We start from the raw sequence: 26284 nt of genomic DNA on the forward strand, positions 1-26284 counted from the left end.
AATAAAGTAAAGAGTTTGGCGAAAAATCAATGAACTCGTTCCGTGGGTTTGTATGATCGCGTTCAGCAACTAAACGGCGAGTCAGGGATAGGATATCTCACAACAAATAATCTGGATACTTCTGATTAAGCGAGACTGACATGGACTGGATTGTGTAGGCACACTTGGAATCGTATATACCTTCACTAGCACTTAATAGTATTTAGGACGTTTGGACGCGCGTATAAAAATTCTTTCTGAACCTTAGTTATCGACAAATTAAGCTCCATATATGAAGCAAGATGTACAGCGTGATAGTGATCCACCAAGATTACTGTGTTCAAGTTCACAGTCTCAAACAGTCAAACTACAATTCTACTCACACCAGCCCACATTGTTAACCTTGAAACCCCTGGGCTCCAACAAAGCACTTTATAATTTCCAGACAAGTTTACCGTCATAGATGTGAAATCTCAGAAGTAAAAGTGAGCGGCTGCATACGTGAAGTTGCGAGTCTTACTTCCTATTGAATCAAGTTTGCACGTCGATTCCTGGTGCAAATCGCTTGTGAATGGGACCTCAACTAACCGAAAAGTCCGCCTTTACAACCCTGATGACCACCTAAGGCATCCATCTGCTTAACGGTTCGCTGATTTTTGACCACATATATAAACATATTTGTAAAGTAAAAAGTGTTTTCATTAGGGAAGTTCTCACCATCATCCGCTATATCTCCGCCTGAAAAAAGTCAGAATGAGAAGTAGTTACTTTATTTCCCCGGCAATAACTCAAAAATGTAATCTAGACATTTGTACCCCACAAATCAGCCGATTCATCGAACGCGGATAAATGAACCAGGAATTCAAGGATTCGGATACCTATAGCAAACAAGAGCCAAAACAACATGCGGATTATGTGTACGTTTTGTGACCCGACATTGTTCATACGATTAACGGTGATTGCTGGACAATATTCAAGCGCCCACACCCGCCTAGTGCTCATCAGATTTTCTTACTATTTGCTGAGTCTTTTTCAACACCAAAACAAACTCTGGACGTCCAAAGAAACGCTTAACTGCTAATTAAGCTGATTTTAACCTAAACGTTTTGAGATGTTGTGAGGAAATCTGTGATATTCTTACCATTTTCTGTATCATCACTTCCTGTAACGGAAGTTCCACAATTTTGAGTGAAAGCGCTTGTGAAATATTAACAAGAACAAGAAGCTAGATTACGTATATTCTATGAAGCAATTAGAACAAAGATACAGATATACTCATACCTTATTGAAAAGAGTGTGATATTTGAAGACCATCATATGTATTTTTGACGATCGTGGGAGTGAAATCCGTATCTGTTGTTTGCCTCTGTTAACATTGTTTAAATGTCAAACACAAGTCAGGAAGAAGTTCCCGCATTTCTGAAAAACTGAAGATCAAGTATCTGTTCTAAAACTATTTCCTAATCATTGACTTTATAAGCAAACTTTTGCGAGACGTGCCTTCCTGGTGATGAGCTGATGCAATGCTCAATGGTTGTATATATTGATTCCTTTCGTCCAAAATTTTGGCCTCATTCTATAGACCCTCATATTATTGACTTGATGCTGCATAGCATCATAAGAGATTATGGGAGCTTTAACTTGCAATCCTTTGTTGCCTTAGGTAAAACCTTTCGGTAGGTTTGGAAATCAAAGTTGTATGAAAATGATCTTTGTTCACCAGGGATCCATTTCTCGTTAGGTTTTACTGGCATTGTGAAAGAATTTAACCAGTTCCGACCGATTGCCAGAGGCAACAAGCAAACCCACTTCTCCCTCACAAGTGCGAGGTCAATTAGAGCATCCAAGGCCCTCAGACTTACTACGATCCTTCAATGTTTGGACTCTCAATACTTCTGTTTCTCAGAGTTCAGCATGGCTCCTATCTGCTCACCGGATCCACTTCAACCCAACATGGCCATTTTTAGTGCAGAGTGTGCTGTTACAACGCGTTACAACCAAAAGAAATGTCTGTCACTTACCAGTGCCAGTGCCGTAATCATTTTCTAGTAAGGCAAGTCCGGCGAATTTCTCATGTCTCAAACAATCAAATTGAAGCATGCTCTAGAAACCGTAAACTTGTACAAGCAATTTCCCATGTAGCTCATCACTCCAAGGATACCAAATAGTGACACAACGTTCTTTAATCATTTGCATGGGTCCGATTTTGACGAACCAAAAACACATACAGTCTTATTTAATCCACACAGAACAAACGTTGCGATCCTTCGTTTCTACAAACAACGTGATGCCTGTTAATTTTCAAACAGCCCGAGAAGGCCGTTTTAGTCACAGTCAAATAAAATAAGCCCTTTGTCCTTGAAGTTACAGCTTAAGGCTTTCTCATAGATTGTGAGAATCGTAAACTTTGTGGTAAAAGCACTGCATCGTAAATAGATCACCTGCGGTGCAGGTACAATTATGGCCTGCAGGTATATCAGACCATACGACTAGGGCCATCATTGGTTTGCCGTGCGATATTTCGGCGAAATTAGCCACATCAGACAGTGAGTAAAGAGGATCACCTAATCGGACCTCAAGATACAGCCTGGTTTGGTGTGCACCGGTGGAGAAATGCCAAAGCGCACGCTCCAAACGTCAGAGTTAGGTGGGTCAAATCCTTTCGGGGTCCTGTACATGCAAAATGATAGAGGCATGGCAGGAGCAAAAGACAAACAAAAACTTTTCGCCCCCGCCTATGTGCACACTCCGTGGGTTCTAGTAGAATACTGTGTGGAAGCTCATGGGAATTTTTCACAAAATTTTTACCAAATTCCAAAAGTAGCATAAAACTGTTTTGTCTTTTGATTCTAGAACCGCAGTAATAGCGTCTGATAAAGCAGTGTTGACGGATGCAAATAGCAAGCAGAAATCACTTCATATGATATCACGATAGATCATAATGTGGTTCTCCAGCTGCTCATTTATTCGCGTAAAACTACCTCGGACATAAAATTGTCCAGTGTATTAAGATTCATTGAACACGGGGTTGCCACCTATGAGAAAGAGCCCAACAAGTAGCACAAAATCTATCTAATGGATAGCACTAGGTGACCTCATACTGTGGCCAACCCTCGTTCTTTCAGACTCGGACTGTACATAACCTTCACAAATTGCTTATTGTCGCGTACTGCAGAACCCAAGCCCTCCAAACCATGTGCGACAAAATGCCAAAAACTTACCATCATCGGCCGCATTTTCCGCTGAAGTCAAGAAGTAAACAGAGTATCACTTTTGATATGTTGGGTGAAACGCCGGAAGCCAAACGGGGCTTTGTTTTCCTTCGTTTAAGCGTGACCACAGCTAATAAAACAGTGACGTATTTCAGTCTCCGGAGATTGACCACTTGACTGAAAGCCCAGTCGCCCATTATTATTCATGCTCGCTTGCTAGTCCTGAGCGGTCTCGCCGATGTCGCTTATATTTCCACAGCTAGCCAATGCTTAGGGGTTGAGATTACTGACGAAACAAAAAAGATTCAAAATAACAGCCCCAAAATAGCAACTTGCCTCAAACTAATTCGGAATTGCTGTTATTAACTGACGTGGCCTTACCCAAATGTTCTTTTCATGCACACTCCAAAAGTTTCATCAATCGGCGTGTATGCCATGACCAAATCGGATGAACGAACCACCTCAAATCTGGGAAACACTATTTTTTGGATTACCAAATTGGCCATGGAATTCGTGAATGGAATTTCCAGGGCAATATGAAAATTACTTTTTCATTTGTCCACATGCGTTGGAACAAGCCGTTCCATTAGAGACCTTGTTCAATCCTCACAATTGAAGATATCAAAATCCTACTAACGAAAATTATGAAATAGTGGTTCAAGTCAGTTTAAAAAATAAAGGCAGTTGAGCAAATGCGAGCCAAGGTATAATACTTTCATATAACAACCATGGAACACATCGAGAAGAATAAGACTGCCGAAATGACTGTCATGTTCTTCAGGCCCGAAATATTGGGTCTCATCGTATTTTCTCTACGGATCCACTGGGAAATAAGAAGCCCTCAAACCTCATAAGAACTGTTCTTCGTATTATTTTTCTCCCATTTACAACGCTGTTCTAATGCACAATTCTAGATTATATCTGGTCTCGTCTCAGCTGCAAAATACTCACCATGATCTTTGCCTTCATCACCACTAGATAGTCAAAGTCACTCAGCTGTTTTCATCGTGGCGTATCCCGCAGCCTTCCGGAATTTCGCCCGCGGCCTCTTTGGATTCGGAGGATCCAGGACAAATAAATAAGGTCAATTTTCGCAATAGAACAATTTGCTCATCCGGGCGTATTCCAGTTCGATAGGATTAGAATTAAACTTCCCACAAGTGTTGAAGCAGACCACTCAAGCGTCAAAGCAGACATTCACTGTAAACTGCGACTTTTGAGTGACCTACCCAGAATGAAAACATGTTGCAAACAAATTCATATTGTCCATACCACACGCATGTACTCACTTGTAGAGGAACTCGAAGTTGTTGTTGTTGTCGTGGTTGTTGCTGTTGTTGTTGATGTGGGTCAAATTAAATTGGGTCATAACACACGTACAAGATGCTTCCGAGTTAATTATTGGGAGTCCCAAAGTGGTCTCCCCCACTTAACGCATTTACGGTATAACTGTCCAACCGGCAGGACTCGTCACATACTACCTCACAGTGAAACAAATTTTCATAAGCTGCCCCACGCTTAGTGCACCAAAAACAGATATTCGATAATGGCATGAACGACTTATAAGAAAGAAGCGTCATAAAACAATAGGAAAATGGGACAGAATATTAGGGGGATATTATTAATCCCCTCAACTGTCAATGGTCTAAACTACCTGTCTCTACTACTCATAATATGACCTAGCTACATGGGTGTATTCAAATACCCAAAATCCTGCAGCCAGCAAGGAGGCCGGTGGTTCGGTGAGCAACCTAGAGTGGTCCTGTTACGAATCACTGCTAACGGATTTGTGAAACAAAGGAGTCCATGTGCACAACCAGAAGCCTGTACGAATCAGCGCAAACTCGAGTGTTTCAGCTTGATAATTTGTGTTCACTACATTTAACGCAGATCTGAAATTTCATGCTGCTCCCAACAAGACTAATAAGGGAAGTACTCAAGCGCAGGTCACAAAAACTCAACTGACTTGATGTAGTCGTGGCTGCAAGTGGAAGAAAAAGAATATGAGCCCCAAATTAAAGTATCGTTGAACATTCATCCACATTCAAAATCCATTGCCATTTGCATTCAACGGACTGTGTCTAAGCTACAATTTATCTGGAATTATAGGAACACTTTAAAGTGGGACAAGGTAGGGCCACACATCGGGCGGGGCCTGTTATCTAAACCGAAGAAATCCCTCATACTGACAAACACACTCCCGACCGCACAACGTATGGACTTGACTTGACACATATTTGATGCATGTCTTCTCACACAATAAAACATCACGTTATCACTGTGGTTTGAGTTCTTTTAATTCAGTTCCTGTATAATATATCACATGTGTTTTAAGAAAGTACGCTGAAATACAGGACGATCAAGAACGTGTTTTCCTTTCAGTAATTCTTATCACAACAAGCCAGTCTAGTAATGATCATGTGGTGAAGTTTCTGAGCGTATGTGGTGACGGTACATTTGAACATTGCAAACCACTTAATGCGTAATTGACAGGTGGGATAGTCAAATGTTGCCATCTAAAGGCTGCCGTATATTGACATTTGGTACTCTTTTGCCTCGGACACCTTTTTGTTTGGTCTTAGCAATGCTTGTTAGAATGCAATACTTCTTACGAAATCGCGAGCATGGTCAACTAGTATGCTATTATTGGGCCTCCTGCAGTTTTATTTTGGTTGCTTTTTGAATTTTTTGGTAGCAAAAACACGACTTACGCGGCCTGGTGGTGGCTGTGGGTGGGAAACAACAAGCAAAATTTTCAACTTAGAAAGACGTTATCATAATATCAAGATAAGGCAAACGTGCTTAATTTTAGTCCCTCTTGCGTCCACTCAGATCAAAATTTGTCTCCTCTGCGCACAGGAAAAACATTCTCATTTGCAATCAAATGAACCAGCGAGAACATCCCGATCTTGCTTATTATCGCATCAACAAAATCTTCCGGTAGCCACCCTGGATGCATGTCATCAAAGCCTTGGTAATGAGCGCCATTGTATTACTCTCAAGGAGGGTGCCTAATAATTTCACCTCATATAAAACCTATCATCCTCGGGTGACTTTGACCGAACGCTCATGTTTCAGAAGGGCTTGGTAAACAATCGGTAGTTTTTTATTTAACAAACGTTTCGCATTTGACAAAGGCTTGATCAGACTAAGAGAGCAGGTCACCAAGTTGGCCAGGTCATAAGGCAACCGGGGAACCAATCAATGAATCCTCTTCCGGTTATCACACTAGATCAGTCTTCAGTGTCAATTAACGGCTGTTGTCGATTAGTATGGTTGTCAAAATCTTGCGTTTGTGGATTGTAGGAGTTTCAAATTAATTCTAATTGGGTTTGGTTTTTTAATCTTCCACTTCAGGGTGCCTCAACTGATGATTCACCTCGGCTGTCACTGGTAGATTTAACTTGATCTTTGTGGGGCTGTGGGTGTTGCGACAGTTTAGTTAAGGGGGATGAGGTAAAGTAGAATTCAGATGATAACTACTGCTGATGACCGCACATCACACGTGCCGGTTCGACTAATCCAAAACCGTACTCTACAAGCTTGCCAGTTCAGTGCCTTCTATTCTGTTAACACGGAGATGCTTCGCGATTTCTACCGCCTCAGCCATCAGCCTTTGTGACTTGAAAGATAGTCTTCGCCCCAAAACCTCGACATTTTCTAAATCTCTTGTACCCATGTCCAGTGCATATTCCGCAGTTGCCGAGTATTTTGGTAATGCTTGATATTCACCTGAGATTCATGTTGCCTGTTTATTCTCCTCTTACGCTGTCCGATTGTGGAGTGAACCTCCCTGGTACTATGCTTAAATAGACCATAATGCAGTGGTCGCACTTGATTTTGTAGATACAGTCCATGGTTCTGTTCGCCGAGAGGCAATCCTTCGAATGAACCAGAGCAGAACTCAGAGTGTTTCCCTCTGGAAAGCTACTCTTATGTCAACTACGTCTAGTATCCTTCGAATGACCTCCGATATCCCGTCCAAGCTATTCAAGATTGAGTTTCGCCAACGGTACCAGCACCCTTCGTCATCGATGCCTAATCAAACTAACTGGATATTCACTACCCCGGAGTTTGCTCTTTTCTTCAATTCGGGCCATTGTCCGATCGACCTCTTCTGTGCACAGGGCCCTTACACACTTAAACATTGATAAAGCAGTGTTAGCGAATACCGATTTCAGATGGACAGACGAGCAGTTCAAAACTTCCCCTGTGTCAGTTGGCTTCTCGTATATTGTAGTCTTTAGTTTTCCCTGACTTCTTCTTACGAAATCGCGAGCATGGTCAACTAGTATGCTATTATTGGGCCTCCTGCAGTTTTATTTTGGTTGCTTTTTGAATTTTTTGGTAGCAAAAACACGACTTACGCGGCCTGGTGGTGGCTGTGGGTGGGAAACAACAAGCAAAATTTTCAACTTAGAAAGACGTTATCATAATATCAAGATAAGGCAAACGTGCTTAATTTTAGTCCCTCTTGCGTCCACTCAGATCAAAATTTGTCTCCTCTGCGCACAGGAAAAACATTCTCATTTGCAATCAAATGAACCAGCGAGAACATCCCGATCTTGCTTATTATCGCATCAACAAAATCTTCCGGTAGCCACCCTGGATGCATGTCATCAAAGCCTTGGTAATGAGCGCCATTGTATTACTCTCAAGGAGGGTGCCTAATAATTTCACCTCATATAAAACCTATCATCCTCGGGTGACTTTGACCGAACGCTCATGTTTCAGAAGGGCTTGGTAAACAATCGGTAGTTTTTTATTTAACAAACGTTTCGCATTTGACAAAGGCTTGATCAGACTAAGAGAGCAGGTCACCAAGTTGGCCAGGTCATAAGGCAACCGGGGAACCAATCAATGAATCCTCTTCCGGTTATCACACTAGATCAGTCTTCAGTGTCAATTAACGGCTGTTGTCGATTAGTATGGTTGTCAAAATCTTGCGTTTGTGGATTGTAGGAGTTTCAAATTAATTCTAATTGGGTTTGGTTTTTTAATCTTCCACTTCAGGGTGCCTCAACTGATGATTCACCTCGGCTGTCACTGGTAGATTTAACTTGATCTTTGTGGGGCTGTGGGTGTTGCGACAGTTTAGTTAAGGGGGATGAGGTAAAGTAGAATTCAGATGATAACTACTGCTGATGACCGCACATCACACGTGCCGGTTCGACTAATCCAAAACCGTACTCTACAAGCTTGCCAGTTCAGTGCCTTCTATTCTGTTAACACGGAGATGCTTCGCGATTTCTACCGCCTCAGCCATCAGCCTTTGTGACTTGAAAGATAGTCTTCGCCCCAAAACCTCGACATTTTCTAAATCTCTTGTACCCATGTCCAGTGCATATTCCGCAGTTGCCGAGCATTTTGGTAATGCTTGATATTCACCTGAGATTCATGTTGCCTGTTTATTCTCCTCTTACGCTGTCCGATTGTGGAGTGAACCTCCCTGGTACTATGCTTAAATAGACCATAATGCAGTGGTCGCACTTGATTTTGTAGATACAGTCCATGGTTCTGTTCGCCGAGAGGCAATCCTTCGAATGAACCAGAGCAGAACTCAGAGTGTTTCCCTCTGGAAAGCTACTCTTATGTCAACTACGTCTAGTATCCTTCGAATGACCTCCGATATCCCGTCCAAGCTATTCAAGATTGAGTTTCGCCAACGGTACCAGCACCCTTCGTCATCGATGCCTAATCAAACTAACTGGATATTCACTACCCCGGAGTTTGCTCTTTTCTTCAATTCGGGCCATTGTCCGATCGACCTCTTCTGTGCACAGGGCCCTTACACACTTAAACATTGATAAAGCAGTGTTAGCGAATACCGATTTCAGATGGACAGACGAGCAGTTCAAAACTTCCCCTGTGTCAGTTGGCTTCTCGTATATTGTAGTCTTTAGTTTTCCCTGACTTTGTGTCATGCAGTCTGAAAATGCCAGTGTATCCGAAGTGGACTCTATCTCTTTACTCAATGTCATGTGGGGACTCAACTCATTCAGATATTTGTAAAACTCGCTTATCTTGTCTGGTTTCATCACGACGGAAGTATCATCCACATAATGCCAGAATACCTTGGGTGGGTATAAGAATCCGCTTAGAGCTTTCTGTTCAAATTCTTCCATAAATATATCTGCCAATACCGGAAATATTAAAGATCCAATATCTGGAACTTGTTCTTGATCGTAAACCACGAGTCGAAAACGAAGTGGGTGAGCTTCAGGCACGATTTAAGCCTTCAACTATTTCATCCACCGTAAGCTGGGTCTGTTCTGACTGTTTGGTTTCTGCTAGTAGCAGTCGCTTAACCATCTCCAAAGGGTCCAATTTGACATGTTTGTATATGATGAACTGACATCGAAACTTACAAGGATGTCATCTGGTTCAACAGTGACCCCCACTACAATGTTGGCAAAGTCATATGAATTCTTGACGTAAGTGCTAAATTACCCGGGAATGGGTTTTAAAGCACCAGTCAAGAATCTGGCCAGCTCATGCGGTGAATAACCCATTCCGTCTACCATCGGTCTCACCGGGACATCTGGTTTATGAATTTTAGAAGGCCGTGAAGGTATGTTGAGTTGCACCTTTAGGGTACAATCGATACCAGTTACCTCGCCCCAAGTGGTTTATCACGGATCGCAAATATCTGCCAACCTATGCTCACTCCTATTCACCCGGTGGGACCCTCAGTTGATGTTGCTTGAGCTGTAGATAATCACTCTTTTTCAGGACAACAGTGGCCTTACGCTTATTCACCTTTGTAAGCACTCTGTTGTCCACCTGTTTCGCGGTGTTTAACGCTCTTCTCTCTGATGGTGTAGTTTTTGGAGCTCCTGGCTTAAGATTGTGACCAACTATCCCCGTAGCTTATCCGCTTCAGGTGACGCATTCAACGCTAGGGAATATTTCTTCCGCCCTTATCACCTTTTCCTAACTGAAAAATTCAAGCCTTTCTCCTGTGGCCGAAATCGTTCCTAAATTAGCAGTCTGTTTGAAAAATGTACCACGCTACAAAAGCTAGCAGCGGGTTAATGGAAACCCTTGTAGAAAAGCGTAATCTGTACACAACGTGGTGACCGTAGGGTTATACATTCCAGAATGTTAAAACCCGTCAACGGTTTAGTACAGTTTAATTATTCCTAACTCAGCTTTAGCTCATAAAAATGAGGAACGTATAGCAGACGTGATATTTATCCAGCATTACAGCCACGGCCGGGGTTAAATGTTGGTGTTTCTCCTCAGTGATGAATAAATATTATTGGTGTCCACAAAATGCCACGGGTGTTACTGTCACATTGTACTGCACAGTGCTCTGACTCGACGAAACATCGATGAGACAATACTGGCGTCTGTGTGCGATCGGGTTTGATATTTTGGTAGTTTTCCTCAGGGAGGAATAAATATTATTGACATCCACGCAAGTCCAGACAGTACTGCGTCATTTATTTTCCTTTCATTAATCAAGGATGCAAAACCGATATCATAGTAGTAATCGACTAAGTTTCGCAGCAGATCTATGCAAATAAGCCATACAGTCGCATATGGATGCATACCGTTTCAGAGGTAAACCTTCACAACTCCTCCCGACAGATTTTGCCACGCTTATGTGCATTTTCTTGCTTGTAAATGCAGGTTTGAGTAACATTTGGAATTCTTCTCAATAATTTTCACATCTGATCGGTTTTTTATTCTAGCATTCCAATTCTGATTCAAACCGATCAATTTCAGCACAAAATAAAGGGATGTATTGTGAAATTTAGATGTAACCGCTCAATATTTTCTTGGTTAATCTCTTGTCACTTGCCTGTGCTGTTTGTGGAATCTTTTTGATAAGAACTCACTTGCTGTGGTCGTCGCTGTACCGGGAGAAAAAGTGAAGAAGGGTCTCTTTTGTCGCTTCGGAAATGCATTAGCAGTTAAGAAGCCAGAATATTTCCTCCGTTGTAGGAAAAGTTATGCCAACACAACCGTGTTTTCCTCTTAATAATGCACTTGGGAAATGTGGCCTGCATAGCAACATAGCAGAACAATACTCAAAAGGGATCCAATTGTTCAACGCCGGAAGGATTATCTTATGGGTTCTAAGCCATTTGTTTTGCTAATCTTGGTTACAAGGAGCTTCAATTAATGTTCAGTCAATCATCATCCCAACTTGTCCTCGGCACCCTGTTCACACACAGAGTTTAGTTCAGTTAAACGGCTGGTCCCAAACCACCAGGGAACGGGATGAGGCAGTAAGAAAGGAAGATCCACGTAATGTCTCTATGCGGATAAGTGGACATAGTCTTGGGTTGTTTTAACATTATCTATCATAGCACATATTTTTAAATGGAAAGTTGCTTTAGTTTCCTGGCGTTATCCGTTGTATATTGTACTTGCAACTTCACTGTCCTCTGTGTTTCCGCACATGTACGAACGCATAATCTGTCCGGTACTAACCAAACCTTCCTATTTGGGCCATCCCTCAGACAAAGTGTAGCCCATCAATACGTGCATCAAGCAAGATGCAATAAAATCGCGGAAAATGGGACACGGACTACAAAAATGCTTGCGATGTAAAATTCAGATAGGTTTTCACACCGCCGGTATGGGCGTTGAAAGCTGCGGGTAGCCTACAAACGTTTCCTCCCTTCTTGAGACTCAGATGCCAGGTGGCGGCGCTCGAGTGTTTGTTTTGGAGGATTGTTCGACCAGTGAGTTATCGGTAGCTACGTGACACTAGTACACCAGCGGTGCTGGCCTCATCGCTTAGGTTTTGTTATTTCCACAGGCCGAACACGGGTTTGCTGTGGGCCTTCCCTAACTTCTTTGCGCCAAACGGTTCTGGCACTTATGAGCACCGAAATCATGTTTGGAAGGTATGCAACCTTGTGTTTAAGTATAACAAAACAACGTTCCCCGCCAAAAATGCAGGCAGTCCTGTAGGATATTGAGTTTCTATCGAAACTAGCTTACTTGTTTACAATTGTAAATATCACTTGAACATCGCAGTTGACTACTGAAAATTGCTATCCAGTTCTCCTTCAAGATCTGTTTCCGCACTAATCTGGTCTAAGAACGCATGAAAATATCCATACTACGGGAAGCAAAGGTCTATAAAAGTAAACTCATTTTCGACGGGCATCCAAGGAAATTAATCAATTTCGGCAGCGCGCAACCACCCAAACGGAAGCCCATCTAAACCACCAAAAATTAAATTAACCGTTTTTATGCTGAAAATTTGTGAAAGCCACTTAACTTCAGCTTTTATTCAAGGAGCATACCTATTACAGTGTGCAGCGCTCATCGTATCCAGTGCTTAGACTTAACATGTGATAAAGTAAGCGGCATTCGTTTGCGGTGAGATCTTAAGTGGCGGTCACATAGACGTTACATACCCGAATAACTTTCGGATTTACTTACATGATGGCATATCTAGTATGGAGTCTGCTTTACTTAGAAACCTGAAGCGGCTGTTTCACGACTTCTGTACCTCAGTGACTGATATCGATTCTCTCTTTATGCCATCGTGCTTAGGCCTACTGGTGGCTTTCTGCCAATCTGTGCAAGTTTGCCCATCGATCGCATTCAGTATGGTTTATATTGATCCCAAATTGTTGCGTTTAGTACCCAAACCGGCGCAGCATATCCTTACAATTTGCTCAAATCCAGAAAAAAAATAAAGAAAGAAAGATCTTTATTGGTAGTGTCTACAAAAAGTATCTCACGGGTTGTAACAAACTGACCTTCTTACGATCAATTGTGGCAATCGCTGGAACTCCCAGTCAAGGATCTGTGTCACACTTGCTGTAAAATTCTGTCCAAGCAAAGTTGATGAAGTATGCATGGCGTTGCTTCGCTTCCTAGGGCTCTTTTTCGTCTGTTTTAGGTACATTTTTAACTGACTTTTGGGAATTCAAAATGCGAAAACAATTTAGCGTGTCTTTGACTTGATTTACTTTTAGTGCTCTTCATTTGCACTTCATCCGGAAGGCTAAATTAGCACAGACAAAACTTACGAGCTCAACCTTCCAGTTAAATGCGATGAACGACCAAGACAAGCACAATCTATCCCGACTTAATTTATACGTGATATACAAGCGATAACGCTACTCGGTTCTGCAAATGATCAAGCCAACAACAATGGGCTCATTATTATTTCCTATCCAAGTTTAACTGAAAAGTACCAGGTCAATAGCTTACGTACAATGGAAGTAATTTGGCACCACAAGCCAAGAGATACTGTATCAACTATGACAAGCTTGTGGAAAGTGAAACACCATTCACGAAGAATAGAAAACACTAACTTTCGAAATTTCAAACGCGATGGGATGTTTATACGTAAGGATTTCCCAAATACGGGCAACAGACTGCTTAACAAAAGATCGTAAAACGTCAGCAAAATGCTGCAAGAATAACTGTTCAGGAAATTGTGTAACAAAACACTGGAAATACTCAAGTGCACAACATAATCGCTTTTTTCCTTCAAGTATTCTTTATGTTGGTATATAATTTTAGTGTAATTTGCAATAAATCTGGTTGCATCAAGTTTTGTCAGTGTCAAAGTTAGCCATTTTTCATGTAAAACAACGACAAAGTTTCGACACTCAGGGTCTGTTGCGCATAATTTTCAGCATCAAACCAAAACAAGTAATAGAGTTTGGAAATAACGAACAGGTAACAGGAGGCGAACAGGTAACGCAGTGCCCAAAAATAATGCGCTCGACTTACCTGCCGTAGCCCTGGTTGTTGTGGCTGTGAGTTGGTCGAAGTCGATCAATGTGTGTGCGTTAGCATATCACACTGAGTTAATGTGGTGCCTCTAATTAATCTCGAGCTCGGCTAAATTGCTAAGAGCGTACGGAAATCACTGAGCATCATAATCATGATCTGGTTAGATAATTGCTTGAGTGTGTACTCGAGAATGTTAGCAATTTTTGCAAAACTCCATTCAAAACCGATCGAGATGGAAAACAATCAGCATGACATTAAACCTGAGTGGATGCATAGATGGCCATCTGTAAACTTTAGGCACCAATGATATGTGTAGAATTAGTGTTGAAATTATCCAGTTAAAGCGTTTGCTTCAGATGAATGTGACAGTTGTCTTGAAGTGCAGCTGAATAAATCGCTCGACCCGTTCTCCTAAATGTGCTCGTCACTTATCTGTTGCAGCAGATAGGATAATGCTTAACGCAGGCAACGATAGGAGCGTCATTTAGCAAAAGTGCTATTTTTAATTTTTTGCGTCCTATCTCCTATCAAACTGGCTGAGCATCTGGTTATGTTGAAGACAATCTTCAATAAGGCCATATATCAAAAAGGCATCGAGAAACCCTATGGTTTATACTACTTTGAATGCAGGCACAATCCCATTTGTCCAAATCTAGCGTGGTTTTCAAAAGCCACCTTTGCCGCTATGAGATACAGGGTACAACAGTGGTAGAAGTAGCCAAATAGTGTGTAAATGATTCCTTCCTAAAAAGCTGGGGAAGCTGATACCCTGTTCTATGTAAAACGATGTGAGGCATTTCTGAATTTTTTTATTGTGTCCCAAATCATGTGTGGCTTACGTGGATTGGTGTACGCAGCTGAAATGAGAAAAATGCAGACAAATAAGTGAGCGCTTTTTCCCAAGTTTATGAAAAATAAAAGTGCCAGCAAATAATGTCTTTAATTCTCTTCTTATGTAACACCGTGAGCATTGCATCTGCCCGATATTACCTTTCTTCTTATGATGTGTAAATAGCCAGAATCCAGAACAAGTTTCGGATGAACAACGCATAAGTTCCAGGTGGTTGCGCACAGGTGATGAACAGCACAGAGTTATGACTAGTTATGGCAATTTACGACCCCAGAATCTGAAACATTTTTTCCGGCACACTCGCAATTTTTGAGGAAGTAAAGGAGAATATTTCGTTGTTGTTATAAACTCAACGTGGAAGTTTAAACAGAAGTTTTATTTAGGCAATAACAGTCACAACTTTCATAAAATCGGCAAGCTGTTATTATACAGAGAGGGCGTATTTGACACAGCTGTCGGCCTGTAGGTGAAGCTTATCAAAGCACTTCACAGCTGTTTGATTTTCATTAAAAAACACTAGTGCAAACTTCAGAAAACACGCGGGACTCGAAAACACACGACTCCTTGGGGAGTAGTTTAACCGCAACCGTTTGGCTGCGAGAAGCTGGTCAGAATCTTGATCAGCTCGAGCGCCATTCATTCTTCATTTAGGAGACCCACATCAAATAGGTATATCTGCTGCTTCGTTCATAGAATGACAATTTTTCAGGCAGAAGCCAATGCTCCAACTGTTTTGGTTTTATTGTTGTGGACCATATAATGCAACGAAATTGTCTCATTATCTAAATGACTATGATTTTCTTTCAGTGAAGAGCACTGCAATTTTCTTGGCACCAAGGTAACCTAGGCTGCCTGAGAATAATTCTCAGTTTCCAATATGGCAAGCATTTAATGAGCTGAAGCCTTATGTTCGAAGCGTTATTGCCATGCGAGGCAATAGCAGGTTTCTTTTCACTCAGGATCACATTACTTTAGGAATTGACAACAGTTTCCGTTTCAGAGAGGTTCTGTGAAAAATCGGTGACAACAGTTTCGAGTTCAACGACGGCTTATCNTGCTCAAATCCAGAAAAAAAATAAAGAAAAAATATCTATATTAGTATTGTCTACAAAAACTATCTCACGGGTTGTAACAAACTGACTTTCTTATGATCAATTTTGGCAATCGCTGGAACTCTCAGTCAGGGATCTGTGTCACGCTGGCTGTAGATGTAAAATTCTGTCCAAGCAAAGTTGATGAAGTATGCATGGCGTTGCTTCGCTTCCTAGGGCTCTTTTTCGTCTGTTTTAGGTACATTTTTAACTGACTTTTGGGAATTCAAAATACAAGAACAATTTAGCGTGTTCTTTGACTTGATTTACTCTTAGTGCTCTTCATTTGCACTTCATTCGGAAGGCTAAATTAACACAGACAAAACTTATGAGCTCAACCTTCCAGTTAGATGCGATGAACGATCAAGACAAGCACAATCTATCCCGACTCAATTTATACGTGATATACAAGCGACAACGCTACTCGATTCTTCAAATGATCAAGCCAACAACAATGGGCTCATTATTATTTCCTATCCAAGTTTAACTGAAAAGTACCAGGTCAATAGCTTACGTACAATGGAAGTAATTTGGCACCACAAGCCAAGAGATACTGTATCAACTATGACAAGCTTGTGGAAAGTGAAACACCATTCACGAAGAATAGAAAACACTAACTTTCGAAATTTCAAACGCGATGGGATGTTTATACGTAAGGATTTCCCAAATACGGGCAACAGACTGCTTAACAAAAGATCGTAAAACGTCAGCAAAATGCTGCAAGAATAACTGTTCAGGAAATTGTGTAACAAAACACTGGAAATACTCAAGTGCACAACATAATCGCTTTTTTCCTTCAAGTATTCTTTATGTTGGTATATAATTTTAGTGTAATTTGCATTAAATCTGGTTGCGTCAAGTTTTGTCAGTATCAAAGTTAGCCATTTTTCATGTAATACAACGACAAAGCTTCGACACTCAGGGTCTGTTGCGCATGATTTTCAGCAAACCAAAACAAGTAATAGAGTTTGGAAATAACGAACAGGTAACAGGAGGCGAACAGGTAACGCAGTGCCCAAAAATAATGCGCTCGACTTACCTGCCGTAGCCCTGGTTGTTGTGGCTGTGAGTTGGTCGAAGTCGATCAATGTGTGTGCGTTAGCATATCACACTGAGTTAATGTGGTGCCTCTAATTAATCTCGAGCTCGGCTAAATTGCTAAGAGCGTACGGAAATCACTGAGCATCATAATCATGATCTGGTTAGATAATTGCTTGAGTGTGTACTCGAGAATGTTAGCAAATTTTGCAAAACTCCATTCAAAACCGATCGAGATGGAAAACAATCAGCATGACATTAAACCTGAGTGGATGCATAGATCGCCATCTGTAAATTGTAGGTACCAGCGATATGTGTAGAATTTGTGTTGAAATTATCCAGTTAAAGCGTTTGCTTCAGATGAATGTGACAGTTGTCTTGAAGTGCAGCTGAATAAATCGCTCGACCCGTTCTCTTAAATGTGCTCGTCACTTCTCTGTTGCGGCAGATAGGATAATGCTTAATGCAGGCAACGACAGGAGCATCATTTAAACAAACATGCTATTTTTAATTTTTTGCGTCCTATCTCCTATCAAACTGGCTGAGCATCTGGTTATGTTGAAGACAATCTTCAATAAGGCCATATATCAAAAAGGCACCGAGCAACCTTATGGTTTATACTACTTTGAATGCAGGCACAATCCCATTTGTCCAAATCTAGCGTGGTTTTCTAAAGTCACCTTTGCCGCTATGAGATACAGGGTACAACAGTGGTAGAAGTAGCCAAATAGTGTGTAAATAATTCCCTCCTAAAAAGCTGGGGAAGCTGATACCCTGTTCTATGTAAAACGATGTGAGGCATTTCTGAATTTTTTTATTGTGTCCCAAATCATGTGTGGCTTACGTGGATTGGTGTATGCAGCTGAAATGAGAAAAATGCAGACAAATAAGTGAGCGCTTTTTCTCAAATTTATGAAAAATAAAAGTGCCAGCAAATCATGTCTTTAATTCTCTTCTTATGTAACACCGTGAGTATTGCATCTGCCCGATAATACCTTTCTTCTTATGATGTGTAAATAGCCAGAATCCAGAACAAGTTTCGGATGAACAACGCATAAGTTACAGGGTGGTTGCGCACAGCTGATGAACCGCACAGAGTTATGACTAGTTATGGCAATTTACAACCCCAGAATCTGAAACATTTTTTCCGGCACACTCGCAATTTTTGAGGAAGTAAAGGAGAATATTTCGTTGTTATAAACTCAACGTAGAAGTTTAAACAGAAGTTTTATTTAGGCAACAACAGTCATAACTTTCATAAAATCGGCAAGCTGTTTTTATACAGAAAGGGCGTATTTGACACAGCTGTCGGCCTGTAGGTGAAGCTTATCAAAGCTGAAAAACCAAAAAGCACTTCATATCTGTTTGATTTTCATTAAAAAACACTAGTACAAACTTCACAAAACACGCGGGACTCTAAAACAAACGACTCCTTGGGGAGTAGTTTAACCGCAACCGTTTGGCTGCGAGAAGCTGGTCAGAATGTTGATCAGCTCGAGCGCCATTCATTCTTCAGTTAGGAGACCCACATCAAATAGGTATATCTGCTGCTCCAACTGTTTTGGTTTTGTTGTTGTGGACCATATAATGCAACGAAATTGTCTCATTATCTAAATGACTATGATTTTCTTTCAGTGAAGAACACTGCAATGTTCTTGGCACCAAGGTAACCTAGGCTGCCGGAGAATAATTCTCAGTTTCCAATATGGCAAGCATTTAATGAACTAAAGCCTTATGTTCGAAGCGTTATTGCCATGCGAGGCAATAGCAGGTTTCTTTTCACTCAGGATCACATTACTTTAGGAATTGACAACAGTTTCCGTTTCAGAGAGGTTCTGTGAAAAATCGGTGACAACAGTTTCAAGTTCAACGACGGCTTATCCGATAGCAGCAAACGGTCGACATGTTGATCACAAGACGAGTAGCTTGGCAAATCTAGCGTGCCCTATCTGGGCCCCACAATTCAAGGAGATGGGCATGGAAACCCCCAAAACCAAAGAACATTATAGGGCAATTGCTAGTGAGTACAGCTCTCGAAAGAAAACCGATTCCTTTCCCCCATTTGAGTGTAATTACTGAGGCGGTCTTCTTTACCTACGGAAACTAAATGATGGAGCTCAAGCTGACACAAATTATCAGTTACTACTCTGTTTATCTCAGATATCCTAAATACAGAGAAAAAACAAACACTCCTTAAGTGAGCAAAAAATAGTGATATCACATTTTATTTGTGACAATTAACGTATAACGTTAGAAAGCTAACTTTTTGCTTGTCCATGGAATTACCCAAATGATTTCACAATCGGTTCTTTCCTTAGATCTCTAATGACAAATAATTGTTTTAAGAGTATTTTACTTATGTCACTCCTTTGAATAAGCAATCTCCCCGAAAAACGATTTTGGAAGAAAGTCAGGAACTTCTGTTTAAATCAACATCAGTGTGTGGTTTGCAAGCGCTGCTCTAATTCAATTAAATCTTTGCCCTTTCATCTCTGTGTAGAAATATACATGTTTCTTACAGCAGTGGGCCTTCGACATTATTTTGTGCACCTGGAAGGCTGAAACTTATTGAGTGTGATTTGAACATCTCCTGGAGCAATACAATTAGGATGTACTTTGCGGTTGTCATCATATTAAGATATAGCAATAAATCAACCACAAAACCAGCAGTCATCATTACACGCCCCTGCTATTGTCATTGCCATCGTTAAAGATTATTCGCACTAGTTGTCCTAAACATTTTCTAAAAGTGGTTCTCCTTGAGATAAGCGCTTGGTTCTGGATGCAAAGATCCTACGGATTTAGCATGATAACCTGGCACCAAGGATGCAAACGAACAAAAATCACGGATGTAAGCCAGGATCTCATCGACAGTGTGTTTACTTGTTTACGCAATGCAATTTTTAACTTACGTTCCTCCCAGCCTACAAGAAAGTAAAGTTAATGAAAAGAAACAACCCATACGCTTTGGTTCTTATCTTACTAAACTGACGGTACAACGAAGTAAAAAGCACTTTTGAGCTTGGACGTTTTAAAATCTTGCGGCTGATTTTTAATCATAAGGTTTCAAGCTACGCAAGCTTGAAAATGCACAGATTATAAGTTGTTCCCAAAAACCCAAACAGAATGTCAGCTATTGTTACCCATAATCTGATAAACAATTTCTAGCGCAGTTAATTTTCTCATGTGCGCATTTTCAACGAAGAATGTATTAGAAGTGTGCACTGCATTTTACTGCCAGTCTGTAATGTAATTATGTTAATCAAAGAATAAACACTCACCCCCTTCCGGTTCCTTGACTGCAAAGTATTCAGATGTTCAGTAGTTCGGAGTAATCCGAAAAACTTGAATGATGCCGTTGGATAACAACTTTACAAGAAGCCTGTTCATAAACTGAAAGATTTCGCTGCTTATATTATTCATCTTACGTTTGATGGTCGGTAATAATAGCGGACTGGGGATTGGCGAATCAGAGGCTCATCCGTTCAACTTAGAGCTACCGACAAATCGAAAAACTCATGGTGCTCTAGAATCTCAGCCGGTGGATACTTCAGTAGGAATGATAAATAAGTAAGCTTCTTATGTCGGGTTGTGAAGGATATGCAGCAATGTTCATCGATTTTCGGCCAGACGAGTGCTGCGCGTACCTGTGAAGGTACTTGTTTTATTTCCTCGTATGGATCTTTTTCCTCCAGGCATTAAAAGGTTGCATTAGTGCACATTTTACTTCAATACTACGCACGGTTCTTTCTCAAAGCCAGTGGCAATCGTTGTCGTTGTCTTGAAGAAGTGAATATCACAGATATTTGTGGGTAGCTGATTTTACTAAAGCAAAGCAAAAGTAGAGATAATAGGCCTAAACAAACTGAAATTCGACGCAATGTATTTTGCAAAAAAATATTCCCCTGTATATCTCACTTATAAGACTATTTGTAAGCCTAGGATAAAACAGTTGGGGAAATTATTGTTCCTGCTTAACTAAACTTGTTAACAAAACTTGCAGAAGTGACACAATGTAACGCCTGGCCTTATAATCTATGCGTTTTGGATGTATTGACATTTCTCCACACAAATAGTGATGGAACAAGAAAACTAAAAGGTAAAATTAGCTGCAAGACTTACTGAAAATTGCAAATGTGTCTGCAAAACAACCATTTTGTGGGTACATTTAGTAGAGAGTTTATTATATCTGACAACGCCATTAGACAGAAACTTCATAGTGGATTATTATTTTCCACTGGCACTCGAGTAAAATAGACACCTAACTAGCTATGTTTTCAACACCTGTCTTTGTTGCAAAAAATAATTTATCATCTCGGTAAATACACTGCACTGAGTGTATTGTGAGAGTGAACAACAAAACCGCAATAAAAAGCTGAAGTGTGGAAGTCAGATTGATTTTCTTTCCAATGCATAATAGCAGTATATAAGTTTAGTAGTTTGTTACTTATTAAATTAAAATGTTAGTAGACAGCGTCAAAGACAGGAAATAATTTTTTAGCGTTGGGAATTCCAGCAATTTCTCTTCGACGGAGCGCATGTAGATCTCATCAAAATTATTTTCATTATGGAGTTCCCTACTGAGAATGTTCATTTTCCGTTACTTCGTGAGTGCATGAAATGTTCCGAATTGTTCACTTGAATTTGAGTGCTCCATTTTTGGTTTCACCGACTGTGTTAACATTGTACTTCTGTCTCACATTTTTGAAATGCAAAAGGAATATGAACAATCGGCTGGTAGGAGGTGCTATTCTAATGACGCAGATCATTTTTGTTTTTTTGTTACCAAGGCTACATGGTGCATCCTGACTACTTATTAGTGACATGATCGTTCAACAGATATTCTTCTGAACGTTTCATTGCTTGAAAAGTTGATTGATGAAATTGTCCCACAAGTGTGCATCCAGTGAAACAGTTTCACTGTTGCGCACGTCACTACCTATACTTAAATGCTAACCTCGAAAAGCCAATAAGTATCTAGTCCTAGCTGATTGACTGACACCATGGGTGAGTGAAAAGACTTAATGGGATTTGAAAAGAGCTGCGTAATAACAGTTAGATCACTGGGAGTTCCAGCGCTATTCACATTCTTTCATAACCCAATAGACCTGCATGATACGCAAAGATGAAACACAACAGGGAAAGATCCATTGACTCTTTAGTCGCGCACAGCAGCTCTTAACAATGAACAGATTATGAAAGTAAAGAAATAACTACGTCAAATTGCTTTTCAGTAGTTGATCAAGGTGGTGCTAACAAAAAATGGTGTTTATGCTTGCATAGAGGTGGCTTTCATCTGCGAAAGAAAACGGCATAAGCAAGCTTTGGAATTTTAGATAACCTACTAGGGATCAGGTTGACAGTGTTGGTTATGATCGCGTTTGGCTGCGTCGGTTCATCTGATTGGTCCATGTGCCTTCATATTCTCAGCTGCACGTATTCCCATCAGCTGTCCTAGTTGCTCTTCAGTTCCATTCGTGCTGGTGATTGTGCACCTACACATGAATTGCTAGATGTTCTGGGATGTGGAGGATGCTGGTAATGAAATTTTGACTGACGGCATTGAAAAATGATTTTTTGTGTGTAAATGTACCAGAATCATGGATGTACGGTAGTGACGCATCGATGTTGAACCCTGATGTCATACTGTCGATGATGATGACGATGATGATGAAAAGAACCAGCCTGGCTCTGTGGTAGGTTCCCTGCATTGTGATATTCAGAGAACATTGTCTTGGCCGACGTCTCCTTTGAACTTCGGTTTAATAAGAATGCCAAGAGGTAAGGCAGTATTGTTGTTCCCCTATCTTCTAGTTCCCTAGGGGGCATTAGATCCACGAATGTGCACATAGAGTTTGTGCCCCACTTGAAGTACAAATGTGTACAAAAATGCGAGTTTATCGGACTCAGTTGTTTAACATTTTGACCAGGTCACTCCTACATAGCATCGATACAAAGCTGCTGCTGGTCTTGTTTGAGTGTGCTTACAAAACAATGAGCCTAAAATGGTTTCACTGGTTCTGGATAGTATCGGAATAGCAAAAAAAACGGGCAGCTTGTTCAGTTCTTATTTTAAACCAAGAAGTATGTTAGCGTGCAGAAAGTTCGACAGCCCGAAAATGCTTTTGCGTTTCTTTCTGTGATTTCTGGATGACTATACTTTTATCCTTGAAATGCATATGATTCAGTGGAGAATTATAGACGCCAGAGGATTCCCCATGGCAAGGCCATGGATTTGATCAGCATTCTCCGTAAGTGCCTCACGTGGCGTTAAACGTAAAACATCTTTCAGTGTTGGGCTTGTGTGATATTTTGATGGAAAAAGATACCTATGGTTTGAAATGCATTTGCATACTGAGTTACCAGTAGATTAACTTAACAAGTGTCAGAATACTAGTCGCCGCTGAGAGTCGGGTTGCCGAGGAAAATGTGGATTACAACTGGTTTTTGAAACATTTAAAGTTGGACTGGGTACCGGACCACAATAAGAACTCATTCTGTATATAGACGAAAGCCTAAAACCCGTTCTAGTTTGATTCGAGAAAGTGCAAAAGAGTTGGCTACTTTCTGGAATCTCAAACTTAATGACACGAAAGTACCATCAGTGGTGATTCCCGCAGAGAACAAATAGCAGTGCGCAAACAGACTACATAAAATGGAGAAACAGCGTAGATTTCGCATGTTGTTCAGGTACAGAATCTGACCCTTTGTTTAATGATGTCACAAACATCGACGCAAACAGCCATCAAACGTGATGTTTTAACAACCACTTGTGAACTTATCAGATTCAGTTATTGCGATTCAGTAAAAATGCGAATCGTGAAACCCTTTCGATATTTTATAAGCAGGCTGATGCGTCGCTTTTGAAACGTTAGATTGCCCGCAAAATAAGCACCCCGTTATAAGTATATATGCAAATGTAGTAATGCTCTGGATACTGGTGCGCTCAAGGCAAAATGGTGTTTCATCATGTCAATAATATTATACAGGTTTCCCGTCTATTAGCTAAACAGCCTGCTAACTTGCTGACCCGATGCGTAGAGATGGTCTNACGAAACATCGATGAGACAATACTGGCGTCTGTGTGCGATCGGGTTTGATATTTTGGTAGTTTTCCTCAGGGAGGAATAAATATTATTGACATCCACGCAAGTCCAGACAGTACTGCGTCATTTATTTTCCTTTCATTAATCAAGGATGCAAAACCGATATCATAGTAGTAATCGACTAAGTTTCGCAGCAGATCTATGCAAATAAGCCATACAGTCGCATATGGATGCATACCGTTTCAGAGGTAAACCTTCACAACTCCTCCCGACAGATTTTGCCACGCTTATGTGCATTTTCTTGCTTGTAAATGCAGGTTTGAGTAACATTTGGAATTCTTCTCAATAATTTTCACATCTGATCGGTTTTTTATTCTAGCATTCCAATTCTGATTCAAACCGATCAATTTCAGCACAAAATAAAGGGATGTATTGTGAAATTTAGATGTAACCGCTCAATATTTTCTTGGTTAATCTCTTGTCACTTGCCTGTGCTGTTTGTGGAATCTTTTTGATAAGAACTCACTTGCTGTGGTCGTCGCTGTACCGGGAGAAAAAGTGAAGAAGGGTCTCTTTTGTCGCTTCGGAAATGCATTAGCAGTTAAGAAGCCAGAATATTTCCTCCGTTGTAGGAAAAGTTATGCCAACACAACCGTGTTTTCCTCTTAATAATGCACTTGGGAAATGTGGCCTGCATAGCAACATAGCAGAACAATACTCAAAAGGGATCCAATTGTTCAACGCCGGAAGGATTATCTTATGGGTTCTAAGCCATTTGTTTTGCTAATCTTGGTTACAAGGAGCTTCAATTAATGTTCAGTCAATCATCATCCCAACTTGTCCTCGGCACCCTGTTCACACACAGAGTTTAGTTCAGTTAAACGGCTGGTCCCAAACCACCAGGGAACGGGATGAGGCAGTAAGAAAGGAACATCCACGTAATGTCTCTATGCGGATAAGTGGACATAGTCTTGGGTTGTTTTAACATTATCTATCATAGCACATATTTTTAAATGGAAAGTTGCTTTAGTTTCCTGGCGTTATCCGTTGTATATTGTACTTGCAACTTCACTGTCCTCTGTGTTTCCGCACATGTACGAACGCATAATCTGTCCGGTACTAACCAAACCTTCCTATTTGGGCCATCCCTCAGACAAAGTGTAGCCCATCAATACGTGCATCAAGCAAGATGCAATAAAATCGCGGAAAATGGGACACGGACTACAAAAATGCTTGCGATGTAAAATTCAGATAGGTTTTCACACCGCCGGTATGGGCGTTGAAAGCTGCGGGTAGCCTACAAACGTTTCCTCCCTTCTTGAGACTCAGATGCCAGGTGGCGGCGCTCGAGTGTTTGTTTTGGAGGATTGTTCGACCAGTGAGTTATCGGTAGCTACGTGACACTAGTACACCAGCGGTGCTGGCCTCATCGCTTAGGTTTTGTTATTTCCACAGGCCGAACACGGGTTTGCTGTGGGCCTTCCCCAACTTCTTTGCGCCAAACGGCTCTGGTACTTATGAGCACCGAAATCGTGTTTGGAAGGTATGCAACCTTGTGTTTAAGTATAACAAAACAACGTTCCCCGCCAAAAATGCAGGCAATCCTGTAGGATACTGAGTTTCTATCGAAACTAGCTTACTTGTTTACAATTGTAAATATCACTTGAACATCGCAGTTGACTACTGAAAATTGCTATCCAGTTCTCCTTCAAGATCTGTTTCCGCACTAATCTGGTCTAAGAACGCATGAAAATATCCATACTACAGGAAGCGAAGGTCTATAAAAATAAACTCATTTTCGACGGGCATCCAAGGAGATTAATCAGTTTCGGCAGCGCGCAACCACCCAAACGGAAGCCCATCTAAACCACCAAAAATTAAATTAACCGTTTTTATGCTGAAAATTTGGGAAAGCCACTTAACTTCAGCTTTTATTCAAGGAGCATACCTATTACAGTGTGCAGCGCTCATCGTATCCAGTGTTTCGAGTTAACATGTGATAAAGTGAACGGCATTCGTTTGCGGTGAGATCTTAAGTGGCGGTCACATAGACGTTACATACCCGAATAACTTTCGGATTTACTTACATGATGGCATATCTAGTATGGAGTCTGCTTTACTTAGAAACCTGAAGCGGCTGTTTCACGACTTCTGTACCTCAGTGACTGATATCGATTCTCTCTTTATGCCATCGTGCTTAGGCCTACTGGTGGCTTTCTGCCAATCTGTGCAAGTTTGCCCATCGATCGCATTCAGTATGGTTTATATTGATCCCAAATTGTTGCGTTTAGTACCCAAACCGGCGCAGCATATCCTTACAATTTGCTCAAATCCAGAAAAAAAATAAAGAAA

General features: G+C 41.0%; 1 protein-coding gene across 1 annotated transcript in view; it reads left to right on the forward strand.

The window, feature by feature from the left end:
* Positions 1 to 26284, forward strand: part of T265_07969 (hypothetical protein) — a gene marked incomplete at both ends in the record, with an annotated part of 192073 nt that overhangs the window by 43592 nt on the left and 122197 nt on the right. The window contains 3 exons of the mRNA XM_009173646.1: positions 11965 to 12052; positions 18690 to 18906; positions 25388 to 25475. Coding sequence (XP_009171910.1) covers positions 11965 to 12052; positions 18690 to 18906; positions 25388 to 25475 — 393 coding nt within the window. The remainder of the gene's footprint in view (positions 1 to 11964; positions 12053 to 18689; positions 18907 to 25387; positions 25476 to 26284) is intronic.

This window comes from Opisthorchis viverrini (genome assembly GCF_000715545.1).
Source record: "Opisthorchis viverrini unplaced genomic scaffold opera_v5_192, whole genome shotgun sequence".
NCBI lineage: Eukaryota > Metazoa > Platyhelminthes > Trematoda > Opisthorchiida > Opisthorchiidae > Opisthorchis > Opisthorchis viverrini.